Below are 14,162 nucleotides of genomic sequence, written 5' to 3'. Positions count from 1 at the left end.
TGCACAGATAAGAGGAGGCCAAAGTGTGCTCACATGTGGACAAAACTGGGAACCTATCCAGGCATATTGAGAATGGGAAATAGCAAAGCCAGTTGCAGGATGTAAATGCCTGTTCCTATTCCTATTCTCCCTGTGTGTGAATTCAACATGAGGGAAGAGAAAATGTTAAAAGTATCCACAAACTTCTCTTTGAAGCTGTAATTCGAGCAAACATTTCTAGGGCATTAAACAAAAAGATGCTTACCCTAATCTGTTCAAGCATTGGGAATAATGGTGTAGCAATATATTTTGAATATTGACTTGTGCAAGAATACAAAACCTGTTATGCGATGGGGGTTCACCACTGAATGAACGGCAGGGATCGTAACTCTTATCTCTGCTCACAGGGGCTGTCTGGAGTGGGGCTCAAACCAATGACCTTCCAACTCATGGTTGGGAATACTACCACTGAGCCAAGGCTCACTCCATCATTTTTTAAAAATCTAAAAAATCTATCAATTTTTTTTTAAAGTGTCAATTAACCAGAATTAACTATTTAATGTAAAATGTGACATTTTCCAGGGAAGCATGTCCTTTTGGTTATCCTCGGAATGAACCGCCATTGGGCACAGTGAATACATGTGGAGCAAACTGAGGTGACTTTTTTTTTGGTTTTCACGTGCAGACAGGGCCATGTCTGTGTAACAGAGGTGCTTTTGATGACTATACTTACTGACAGCAGTATTTGGAAGGAGCTGTGAATAACCTCCAGGTACTGAAAGTCGACAATGCAGCCTGTCACTGAGATATAAGTGCGATCATCCAGGCTTTTGCTGGCTGAAGCAGTCAACTCCTTCCGCACACAACCCGGCCCATGCTCCCTCCACCATGAACGGTGCATGGAGATATTAAAGGTCATCAGGTCACTGTCCTGTAAACAACACAGAAAAAGATAATTTGAACCCCTTTTCTTTGAATATTCCACTAAAGTCATATTGATACAAATTACAAAATGGTTGATTGTGTTGTGGGCCCATTTTGCTGCTTCATTACACACAACCATGTGGTTTAATATAATCCCAGTCAATTAAATGGAGCAGAAAGCTTCAGGTTTGTTTCCTGCTCTGTGCTGAGGAAACTGATCTCAACCAGGGTGGCGGTAAAGATGTTAAAATTTGCTTCTGCACCTCTGAGCTAGCAGAGGGAAAATCTACTCGGGTTCCTGTTTCCAATTGCTATCTGGTGACCCCTGCCGGAATTGTGCATGCATGAACATAATGGAAGGACAGGACCAGGCTTGATTGCAATGTCCTCCCTTGGTGATTAGCCTGCCAAAAGATACTGCTTAGACTGACAAATGAAGAATGGCCTGTCGAATGAGATACTTGAGGATGGTTTCCCAGCAAGCAATTAACACCGTCAGGATAGAAAGAGGGGGGGGGGGAATGGGCATAAAATAATAATGATATATATAGGTTCATCTTTGGTCAGCTGCAATATATACTAAAAATCATTTCACTTTCAGAAAACAAATATTTAAGACATCACAAAAGATTTTTATAAATATAGATTTTATTTATCAGAGAATGGGGAAGTACTTCGAATAAAAAGTAATCCCATTAGACTTTCCTTCCCATTTAACGGAAGCCAGCTTGAACCAAACTGTTCCTGAAAATAAACTTGTCTGCTTTATTGCACTTTCTCGATTATTCTTTACTACCTTCCATTGTAAACAGAATGTTATAATGGAGGCCCCTCACCAGTGTAACTTATTCTTCTAATTCATACCTGGTCTGTGGGCTCTGACCAAGCACAGATTTTTAAAGTCACAGAAACACGTAACATCTAGAGGCCTCATGCTTGTATGAAAATAGATTTCTAACTGCAAGAACTTGCATTTATATATTTTATGTAAAAGAACATTTGAGTGTTTTATAGTGGACAGAGGTAGACACTGAACAGGAAGTAAAGGAAGTTAGGAAGGAGACCAAAGTATACATTTACAGACCCTATCCCATACTTGCAGATTTTATTATCAAGAGATAGCACATAGATTATGAATAGGAGGAGACCAAGGATGGAAATCGAAGAGATGCCACAAATGACCATGTGGGCATGGGAGGAGAAACTAGATGAATTGACTGCATTGGGACATATGGGAGTGGAGCCATGAGTCAATCTTGCAGAGTAGGTTGACTATGAGGAGAGTCAGTGTGTTCATGCAGATTTTTTAAAAAGTGGAATATTTATTGAAACTGTCCACCAGTATAAATGAGACAGCTCCATGAAACCAGCGTATTCAAAACTGAATGCTGAGCCCACTCTACAGCACAATCATAGTATTATTTACAATTTGAAAACAGAAAACATTTTGTGCCAAGCATATTATCTAGAACAAACTTATGCTGCCCTCAAAAGGGAAACACACATGCCTACATTTATCAAGCAAATCATAGAATAGAATCATGGACTCTTACAGCACAAAAGCAAGCCACATGACCCATCGTACCTATGCTGGCTTTTGGAAAGAGCTTTCCAATTAGTCCCACTCCCCTGCTCTTTCCCCATAGCCCTACAAATTTTTCCATTCCAAGTATATATACTATGTCCACAATAGCGAGAAGTGCTCCATCCCTTAGGAACAGATGCTCCTATTTTAGCTGAACTGGCTAAAATATTTGGATTGGATGATAATATACAGCCTTTACTAAGGTGTCCCAATTTCTACCAACATGTAATGCAGTTAGGGGAGATAAGAATTTAATTGATCGGCAAAGCTCACCGCAGCTCCTGCGAATTAAATTAAAGAAAATACTTACTGCGGGCTCTGGGGCATCTCATTGCTTGATTTTGAACTTTTTAAAAATTGTGCGCTATCAACCCAGCCTCTGAACAGCGTGAGTTGACTTGCATGGAACAGTCTGTGAGGAGAAGACACACCCACAAAATCTGTCAGGAAGAGAAGTCCTGCCCACAGATTCAGGCTGCATTGCTCAAGCAGGCAAGCAGACTCCATTCATTTAAAGTTAGTATTCTGGATGTCACTGTAAATGAAAATTTTAGATTTTTTTTTAATAAAAAGCCAAAGAAATAATTGAAAAAGAGACTGAAGGAAAAATAAAATAAATTTTAAATTTTTTTAATGACCGAAAACTATTAAAATAACGAGTAATATGAGATGCCACAGTTTAAAATTTAATTTTTAATTGTTTGGCAGTCATTAATACTAACCATGCTTTTAAAACTTAGTTTGAACCTGGTATTTTTAAGCCTACCTGTTTGGTGGCATAATTAGTTACTTTCTAGCTGGGCAGATGACCAAGCTTGCGATTTTTCAATGACTTCCCTGCTTGCAGCGTGCGATAGCCCTTTAACTTGAAGCTGTCAAATCGCTGGTGAACCATTTCCCGATTTTGGCGTTTTGGTGCGTATGTGCAAAATGTGGGAACTTGCTCCTTCAAAACTGAGAGCAGTGTTGAGCTCCTCCGTTATTTCGGGAGCAATTTCTGGCCCACTATTTAAATAGATGCAGCTAATTATGTAAATATGGTTTTCATCTTAACAAATTCTGGGATGAAAATATAAATGTAGAAAGAATCTTTCTGGTAAACATTTGAACACCTTGGAGAACATGGTATGATGTAATTTAAATACCATAAAACAAAATATTGTGATGGTATATGTACAATGTTTTACTATGGATCCCACATAAAAAAAAAACTGCTCAGTGCTTATGTGAACAGGGATTAATTTAAAATAAATTCTACTTTTTAAGACCTGAAATGCACTGCTCAATTGTATTCTTAATTCTTGGACCATAGGCTGGAATTTCTATTTATCATTACAAGTACACCAAAACATGAAGAATTAATGGCATTCTCTACTCTGATAGTATGATGTCAGACATGATATTTAATATTTGGATATTCTGACAACCTTACAGCCTTTTTATTTATTCTCCACTCTTTTTATAGTAATTGCTATTTTTGTCCCTCTTTAGGTCCACCCCCATTATTTACCAGCAGACAGGGAAAACAGATGAGCTCTCCCCAGGCTTCTCTCTCTGCTCCTTTACAACTGGTCAATAGGATGGTGTTAGATCAATGTCATGTCTTGGGAATTTTGACTATTTTTTCCACAAGAAGGATATGGAAAAGAGTTACACTTAAATGTTGGGTTTTTAAAGCAAAGTGTATTCATACACATTTGTCAAAACAAAAAAATACTGAGACAAAATGCAGTTAAAATGCTAATGAGCTAGGCATTGAAATTATTTTCTGAAGACAATAAGAAATTTGGTAATTAGGTCCACCATATTGGATCCTCAGGTGCCTGGTTTACCCAGTATCACAGAAACCAATAAATACATCACAGCTATTGTGTTGAGAAGTCCCTGGGCATTAGACAAGGATTGTTTGATGTCGGTCTCCCCTCTGGTTGTGAACCACATTTTTTAACAAATCTGCTAGGGTGGGTTTTCGCTGAGACTGAGCAGGTGAGGACGTAGGAGAGTAGTTAGAAGTTATTCTGTTTAAGTCAGGAAAGATAACCTACCAATGCATGTTCATTATTTTGTATTATTACACAAACACAAGTTGTACTGATTGAATTAAGTGACTCCGATCATAATTGTTGCTCTGTATGTTCACTTACAGTCTGAGGAATAAAACAGCTTAGTCAGTCATATCTGGCCTTGTTTTAACAAGTGTTTTCTTGGTCCACTGTTGAAAAGATTGGAGAGGCATATATGGGGGCATGTGCAAATGACATGAATATCCAGCTCAGATAACAAAGATGTCTGATTGTAAAACCCCTAGGTTACTCAATTGTACAGTTAGATATTGGATAGTAGAGGCAAACTCGAGTGCAAGATGATCAGACCACTTATGTGAGTGACCAGCACTACTGTACCCAAGAGAATTTCTAAGGCAGATCTGAAACTTGCAACAGTCAGTCTGGGCTGTTTATAATTTTTCTATTCCTCTCCCCACTGCCCCAGCTAAATTCAGTAATAAAACAGTGGCTGAAAATTTTGGATCATGCCCGAATTGGGGCACGATTCAGGTGCTGCACGCACCTAATGAGGATGGGGGAAAGTCCAAGGCAAATTAGTCCGCCAGCCATGTTTGTTTATTACTGGTAAACTGCGGGTGACAGTTGCAGCTTAAGAGGCAGTTTGCCTGTCAGAGGGGGAGCGAATTTGGTTGCTTGAATAGTTCTGACCAAGGTCCTCAGCGGAGTCCAGGAGGGGGAGACATTCAGGGGGAGGGGGCGACCGGTGGCCAACAGCAGCCTGTGGATTTAATGTGGAGCGAAGAGGAACATCCTGCTCCTTCCAACTTACCTTTTGGGTGGCAGACTCCAGCGGTCCCATTAAGGTTTAGCTGCTAAGCGTCTGACTGCAGCATGCAACATGCACGCTACGTTCATTCGCAATCCAATTTTGCAAAGGGGTCTGAAACAAACATTAGGCCCCCCTATTTGCATATGCAAAGGGCCTAATGCATATTTTGTGCATATGCCTATGGAGGAGTCCTATCCAATATGGTGGGCGGCACACTTCTGGCATGGAATGAGCATGTGCATGTCCACCATATTGGATCCTTAGATGCCCAGTTTACACCTGGAAAACCGTAACAGCATGATTCAATTTCTAGGCCAGGTGGGTGAACCACAACTGCCCCTTTTGAAACAGTGCTGTGCATTAAGGCTGCCTGTTACGAATTCTAAGTGACAAAAAGGGCTCACATCACTGCCATTTTGTAGTTATCCCATTTTTCTCCTGTCCAAATTTTCTCCATGGCTGTAGTAGTCTTCAGATAGCTTGCTGAAGTGGTCATTCTTCATCTGTGAGTCTAGATAGTGAATGTTGGCAGACTATTCAACAGTGGATAGGGGACAGATGAGTAATCATGGCAAAAGTCATTCACATCTCCATCGTACATATTCCCAGCAGGGTGGTTAAGCTACTTGTAACAGCAAAGCCTCATGGTTTGGTCCTACTTGTCCAAAAATGCGCCTGAAAATATTTCATTAATAATCCCTTCTATAATGCTTGGGTTTTATGCTGTTGAATTGTTGTGCTATGTTCATTGATTTAAGAATGCTTCATTAATTTGTGGACCTCATTTATTTATATGCAAAAAATATATGTAGTCCCTATTATTCAATCTGACCAACAAGTATCCGTTAAAAACAGAAAATGCTGGAAATAAGCAGCAGATCAGACAACAACTGAAAAATAAAGTTAGCTTAATGTTTCAGGTGGGACTCTTCAACAGAACAGTTCTTTTCGATTAACCGGTCTCCCTTTTTCCGATCATTATTCACTTCATGTCTATTTCTAGCATCTCCTCCTGTTTTTATTTCAGATTTCCAGAATCCACTGACTCTACCTCAACATTGTCTATCTGTTGTTAGGCCACCATTATTGGCCTTTCCTACCACTATGCACCTTTGGCACCTCACACTTCAGTCCCATTCTAAAGGTTTATCATGTGTTTCCCTTCCATTTAGCATCTCTTCCTTGCCCTTAAATTTGCTCCCTTTTTCATTTCATCGTTTATCTTTGGCTTTTACTCAGCCTCTGCTTAGCCCATTCATTGGCAGTTGAGCCGCCACTTGTGCCACAGAGACGTTAATGTTTACATTTTTTCATAGTGAGAATAAGCTGTAGCAGGTCATCAAAAGACTTATTAACATTTTAGTTGAGTGCTGCTAATGGATACTGTTGTGGGTAAAACCACTTTTAGAGATCCTATTTTGTGTTTGTTTGTACTTTTAAAAAATAGATTACATTACTGGCCATAATATATCATAATTACCTGCAAAGCAAAGTAACACTTTAGCATTTGCTTTCTATCAGATTCTGTGATTTTACTGTCATGAAATTTATTGCAGAAATTAACTGTTTGCAGAATTTGCTCTTATTTGGAGATCCTGATCTCACTACATGGCAGTGCTGGTGACTGTGCTACTGTCTCAAATTATTTCCATTGGGATTATATCATTAAATGCAAAACAATTCTTTCTCAATACCTCATGTAAGGTCAAGTTTTATATTCACTCTTTGCATTAGCATTCTTGCAGCTTGATTTTATTTTAGTCAGTGGTGCAATGTAATAGGTAGACAAACTGAATAAATATCACCCAGTTTACATGACTTTCTAAGATGCTTTGTTCTGACACTGCAAGGAAATCTCTCGCATACTGCAGGATGTATAAGGCATAATTTCATGTCCAGTCATGAATCCCTATATGTTCAAAAGGTTAAAATTGCCACTAAGGAAATAGAGAATCCTTGCATTATGGGGAAATTCAGTATCTTTCCATTTGAAGAATATGTAATGAGATTAGTGGCAGTAAACCACAAATTACTGCATTTTGTTGGTGGTATTTCCTATGGGACACTGATATTTCCCTGTCTATGGAAGGGAAATAAAATATAACTCAAGTTTAACACACTGCTAAATAGCATTGGTGCCATTAATATATCACCAAATACCATTAGGGCTTTAAACTATTTAGGAGATGCACTATAGTCACAAAATCTAGCAAATAAATGGAATCATCATAATTCAGTTTGAAGCAAACTGAATAATGCTCACACACATTTTGGCTGGTTTGTGATGGACTCTATATAATGCTTACAAGAGGAAATATATTCCCTTAAGTTGTCTAATTCAGCTAAAATGAGGTTCCAATCCAGCGACATCAGAAATCGAGTATCTTACCCACAACCCCTCTGCATGATGTCACTGTAGTAGAACTTACTTTCCATTCATTCCAGCTTTCTCTCTTTCTCTCCCAAGGGCTAGACTCCTACCATGAGTGGCAGCCATCCTCCAGTACCTCATCCAAATAGCCATTCTTCATGTAGGGGCCCAGATAATAAGTTTTGGTGGACTGTATGACTGTGGAGGCATCACAACCTGCCCTCACCTAGATTCCACACACTAATGTACTTTCCAGCAAAAGTCCATGGAACCATAGCATTTTACTACGCAGAAAGTGCCAATTTAGCCCATTGTATCTGTGCTGGATCTTTGATAGAGCAGTCCAAAACTCCTCCTAGTGTCTGCCGTGCTTTCCCCCCATAGCTCTGTATGATCCCCTTCAAATATCCATTTTTCCCTTAAAACATCCTTGGGTAGAAATTGGTATGCGTTACGCCCATTCTTTGGGTGTAAAACGGGTGCAAAGCATACCAATTTAGCAATGGGACAGCCTGTGCCAATTCTCCGCAAGCATTGGTTCCACTGCTAAATTTGTGAGGGCCTTTTTTTAGGCTTCTTGGGTGGACACCAAAATCAGGCGTCAGGTCCCTTAAATATGTAAATTAGGAGCCTAACACCTGATTAAGAATCCCACAGAGAAATCACTCAGGTACGAGTGGGGCAGGCCTGGATTCTTTGGTGGTAAGTTGAAAAAAATTATTTATTATTAACAGGAGTCATGGTTGTCCCCACCGTAGTCTGTTCCAATCTCCCCTCCCAGGACTTAACTGACGGCCACTGCTAGCGAGGTAAACAGCCCAACATTAATGTCTTTGCTCAGGCAAGCAGTCTGTGGAGGTGTGACCAACGCCAGCAGCTCGCACTGAGTGTGTTAATGAAGTGGAGATGCCGGTGATGGACTGAGGTTGACAATTGTAAACAATTTTACAACACCAAGTTATAGTCCAACAAATTTATTTTAAATTCACAAGATTTCACCTGAGGAAGGAGGAAGCCTCCGAAAGCTTGTGAATTTAAAATAAAATTGCTGGACTATAACTTGGTGTTGTAAAATTGTTTACAATGTGTTAATGAAGGCCAAGGACCAATTTTCATCAATCCTCGGGCCTCTCTGGGCACCGAAAATGGGCCCAAACTAATTTCTAGGCCTCTATGTCCACATTTATAATGGAAACTGCCTACACAAACTTTTCATGTTGCAGTTATATCCTTCCACCAGTGATGGCACTATAATGGTCCATTGGTGGGAGGGTATCATCACAGCTTGACAAAATTACATAGGCCATTTCCATTATAAATGTGGACATAGGAATTTATAATGGTAAAAGTTGACAAGCAGTGCACACACATACAGCCAATAAATAATTGTGATAATTTAGCTCAAATGTTACAAATTTCGGGTCTGCATCAACCATCTTCTTGAATTCAGCATCAGCAGTCACTCTTGTATTTTCCTACATTACAACAGTGACTATACTTTAAAAGTACTTCATTGGTGTGAAGCACTTTGGGATGTCCTGGGGTTGTGAAAGGTGCTATATAAATGCAAGTTCTTTCTTTCATACTTTTCATAATATTGCAAGTTTGAATGCCATGTTACTGACAGTAATGATTATCAAAAAACTGAAGGCAGTGAAGGCTGACTCAAATGCTATTACTCAAAATATAAATGGAAGAAGGCTGTGGAAGCCAGTAACATGAAAGAATATTAATGACAAAGGTATGTACTTAGTGACATGAATAGTTAAATGTTGAATGGAATTTTATAAGAAGGGAAAACTGATTGAAGATGGGGTTCTTTGGTCTGAGGTATGAATAAAAAATGAGATTGATTTCATAAATATTTGTATTGAAAATGTATCTATAATAACTTAAATATACATTGCATAGGAAGTGGGGGACACACCATATAAAGCCTGCCTTAAACAGAGCACTCTAATCTGCATTCCTGGCTTCAATTCCACTCTCTTTGGTTTTACCCCCTCCAGTTTGCTCCCTTTCTCTCCCGAAGGTACTAATTCATGCTGGCCCCTCCCTGGTAGCTATGACAGTGAATGGTCACAAGCTTATTTTATCATGGTGGCATCATAGCTGTTCTCAGCTGCTATCCAAGCACAAGCACTTTCTGGTGGCAGTTATTAGGCAACAATCAGGAGAGGGAACCCTGACTACTTTTTGTCCTTCCTAGTCTAGAGACACAGAAGCCAATTGTAGTATTCCTGTCGCTATCTTGGCTGAGATCAGCTAATTCATTACAAATTGGTGTTTACACCTTCTTAGTTTGTATGACTCACTATATTTAAAGGTTTAATTTCATTTAGTACATTGGTAAACATGGCATGAGTGTTCTTTAGCATAAGTAAAATCCTACTGTAAGCTATAAAGATGGTTTTTACCCAAAGGAGTATTGGTAAGCTATGCTGTTTTCTTAATTAGTTTACCTTTAGGAACAAGGACAGAACAGCAGAGAAATAACAGCAAAAATACTAGCAGTGTTTGCTAAAGATCCTCAGTGAGATGAAAAACCTGTATAAATTATAAGGGTTTTCACCTATAAGGTGCAAAAATAAGCAATAACATGAATTTGATTAGTTCAGTAAAGCCTGCTTGTATGCAAGATTTAGGTAAATTAATGCTAGAGATGCAGATCTGTGTGTGTAAATATTAAGCTTGAAGTTGTCTGTTCACACTTATTCATTGCCTGTGATCAACCTCCTATTGTGGTTTGAAAATATCATACAAAGAAAAAGGATTGTTCGCTCCAAAGACTTGTATCAGTCTTGCTTTGAAGATCTATTGGATTTGGACCAATTAAGCAGATTGGTTAAGGCAGGGGTGACCAAACATAGCCCATGGATCATTGTTGCCCAAACACTTGCAATCCAGCCCTTGAAGCTCAGACAACTCAATCTTATTTGCATTTATATTTTTATTATTTGCTACGTTGTGTGTGAACCTGGAGGTTTCAAAAGGACTGTACTTAGCGCTGTTGTCTCATTGATAGATAAATCCTAAATCAGAACAGCAACATCAGTTAGTACTGGCAACTTGAGATATATGCAAATTAATGGGAATGAAGATTTAAATTTTATATGTGGCCTCAAGGCTCCAAATGTACACCAGTAAGGCCCATGAAGACAAAAGAAAGCTTGGTACCCTAAGGCTAAGGAATGTATTAATGCAGATAATAATATAATGTGCATTGGTAGAGGAAAAGAATCAAACAGGTATATGTCAATAAAGGACGTTACATTAGGAAAAGTGGAAAAGAAAGAAGATTTGTGCATGATTACTTAGGATTCACTGACAGTATCCAGTCGATGTTACTCTATTAACAAAGTTAGTCAAGTGCTGAAATATATCTCAAATGCATTTGATAAGTTATTTTTATCTTACGCTGATTGCTGGTGAGGATGCATTTGGAATATTTTGTTCAGTTTTGATCACACTACCTAATGCATTGGAGAGCGATCAGATAAAAGCAAGATGTTAAGGTATCATAGAATCATAGAATCATAGAAGTTACAACATGGAAACAGGCCCTTCGGCCCAACATGTCCATGTCGCCCAGTTTATACCACTAAGCTAGTCCCAATTGCCTGCACTTGGCCCATATCCCTCGATACCCATCTTCCCCATGTAACTGTCCAAATGCTTTTTAAAAGACAAAATTGTACCCGCCTCTACTACTGCCTCTGGCAGCTCGTTCCAGACACTCACCACCCTTTGAGTGAAAAAATTGCCCCTCTGGATCCTTTTGTATCTCTCCCCTCTCACCTTAAATCTGTGCCCCCTCGTTATAGACTCCCCTACCTTTGGGAAAAGATTTTGACTATCGACCTTATCTATGCCCCTCATTATTTTATAGACTTCTATAAGATCACCCCTTAACCTCCTACTCTCCAGGGAATAAAGTCCCAGTCTGTCTAACCTCTCCCTGTAAGTCAAACCATCAAGTCCCGGTAGCATCCTAGTAAATCTTTTCTGCACTCTTTCTAGTTTAATAATATCCTTTCTATAATAGGGTGACCAGAACTGTACACAGTACTCCAAGTGTGGCCTCACCAATGCCCTGTACAACTTCATCAAGACATCCCAACTCCTGCATTCAATGTTCTGACCAATGAAACCAAGCATGCTGAATGCCTTCTTCACCACCCTATCCACCTGTGACTCCACTTTCAAGGAGCTATGAATCTGTACTCCTAGATCTCTTTGTTCTATAACTCTCCCCAACGCCCTACCATTAACGGAGTAGGTCCTGGCCCGATTCGATCTACCAAAATGCATCACCTCACATTTATCTAAATTAAACTCCATCTGCCATTCATCGGCCCACTGGCCCAATTTATCAAGATCCCGTTGCAATCCTAGATAACCTTCTTCACTGTCCACAATGCCACCAATCTTGGTGTCATCTGCAAACTTACTAACCATGCCTCCTAAATTCTCATCCAAATCATTAATATAAATAACAAATAACAGCGGACCCAGCACCGATCCCTGAGGCACACCGCTGGACACAGGCATCCAGTTTGAAAAACAACCCTCGACAACCACCCTCTGTCTTCTGTCGTCAAGCCAATTTTGTATCCAATTGGCTACCTCACCTTGGATCCCATGAGATTTAACCTTATGTAACAACCTACCATGCGGTACCTTGTCAAATGCTTTGCTGAAGTCCATGTAGACCACGTCTACTGCACAGCCCTCATCTATCTTCTTGGTTACCCCTTCAAAAAACTCAATCAAATTCGTGAGACATGATTTTCCTCTCACAAAACCATGCTGACTGTTCCTAATTAGTCCCTGCCTCTCCAAATGCCTGTAGATTCTGTCCCTCAGAATACCCTCTAACAACTTACCCACTACAGATGTCAGGCTCACTGGTCTGTAGTTCCCAGGCTTTTCCCTGCCGCCCTTCTTAAACAAAGGCACAACATTTGCTACCCTCCAATCTTCAGGCACCTCACCTGTAGCGGTGGATGATTCAAATATCTCTGCTAGGGGACCCGCAATTTCCTCCCTAACCTCCCATAACGTCCTGGGATACATTTCATCAGGTCCCGGAGATTTATCTACCTTGATGCGCGTTAAGACTTCCAGCACCTCCCTCTCTGTAATATGTACACTCCTCAAGACATCACTATTTATTTCCCCAAGTTCCCTAACATCCATGCCTTTCTCAACCGTAAATACCGATGTGAAATATTCATTCAGGATCTCACCCATCTCTTGTGGTTCCGCACATAGATGACCTTGTTGATCCTAAGTTATGTATCTAAGTTATGAGGAGAGAATAACAGGGCTGATTTTGTTTTCACTGGGGAAAAGAAGCTTGAAGGGCAACATTGAGGGTGCAGTCGCACAGTGGTTATGTTACTGGACAAGTAATACAGAGGCCTGGACTAATAATCCGGAGTCATGAGTTCAAATCCCGCCACAGCAGCTGGGGAATTTAAATTCAATTAATTAAATAAAATCTGGAATTAAAATACTAGTATCAGTAATGGTGGCCATGAAACTACCAGTTTGTCATAAAAACCCATCTGGTTCACTAATGTCCTTTTAGGGAAGGAAACCTGCCATCCTTACCCGGTCTGGCCTATGTGATTCCGGACCCACAGCAATGTGGTTGGTTCTTAATTGCCCTCTGAAATGGCCAAGCAAGCCACTCAGTTGTACAATCTCCCTACGAAAAGTCATAATAAGAATAAAATCGGACGGACCACCCGGCATCGGAAGACTAACATCTGGGGACCTGTGCCAAAATTGGGAGAGCTGTCCCAGAGATTAGTCAAGCAACAGCCTGACATAGCCATACTCGCAGAATCTTACCTGTCCCACCGGCAGGACAGACCGACCAGAGGTGGTGGTACAGTGATATACAGTCAGGAGGGAGTGGCCCTGGAGTCCTCAACATTGACTCCGGACCCCATGAAATCTCATGGCATCAGGTCAAACATGGGCAAGGCAACCTCCTGCTGATTACCACCTACCGCCCTCCCTCAGCTGATGAATCAGTCCTCCTCCATGTTGAACACCACTTGGAGGAAGCACTGAAGCAAGGGCACAGAATGTACTCTGGGTGGGAGACTTCAATATCCATCACCAAGAGTGGCTCGGTAGCACCACTACTGACCGAGCTGGCCGAGTCCTAAAGGACATAGCTGCCAGACTGGGCCTGCGGCAGGTGGTGAGCGAACCAACACGAGGGGGAAAACCTACTTGACCTCATCCTCACCAATCGACCTGTCACAAATGCATCTGTCCATGACAGTATTGGTAGGAGTGACCACCGCACAGTCCTCGTGGAGACGAAGTCCCATCTTTGCACCGAGGAGACCATCCAACGTGTTGTGTGGCACTACCACTGTGCTAAATGGGCTAGATTCAGAACAGATCTAGCAGCTCAAAACTGAGCATCCATGAGGCACTGTGGGCCAT

General features: G+C 40.6%; 1 protein-coding gene across 1 annotated transcript in view; it reads right to left on the bottom strand.

Annotated features, from left to right (window-relative positions):
* Positions 1–14,162, bottom strand: part of LOC137306481 (sodium/potassium-transporting ATPase subunit beta-1-interacting protein 2-like) — a 186,437-nt gene that overhangs the window by 35,414 nt on the left and 136,861 nt on the right. Inside the window, exon 2 of the mRNA XM_067975744.1 lies at positions 713–910. Coding sequence (XP_067831845.1) covers positions 713–898 — 186 coding nt within the window. The 5' untranslated portion in view covers positions 899–910. The remainder of the gene's footprint in view (positions 1–712; positions 911–14,162) is intronic.

This window comes from Heptranchias perlo, chromosome 3 (genome assembly GCF_035084215.1).
Source record: "Heptranchias perlo isolate sHepPer1 chromosome 3, sHepPer1.hap1, whole genome shotgun sequence".
Classification (NCBI taxonomy): domain Eukaryota; kingdom Metazoa; phylum Chordata; class Chondrichthyes; order Hexanchiformes; family Hexanchidae; genus Heptranchias; species Heptranchias perlo.
This window is presented reverse-complemented; position numbering and strand designations above follow the sequence as displayed.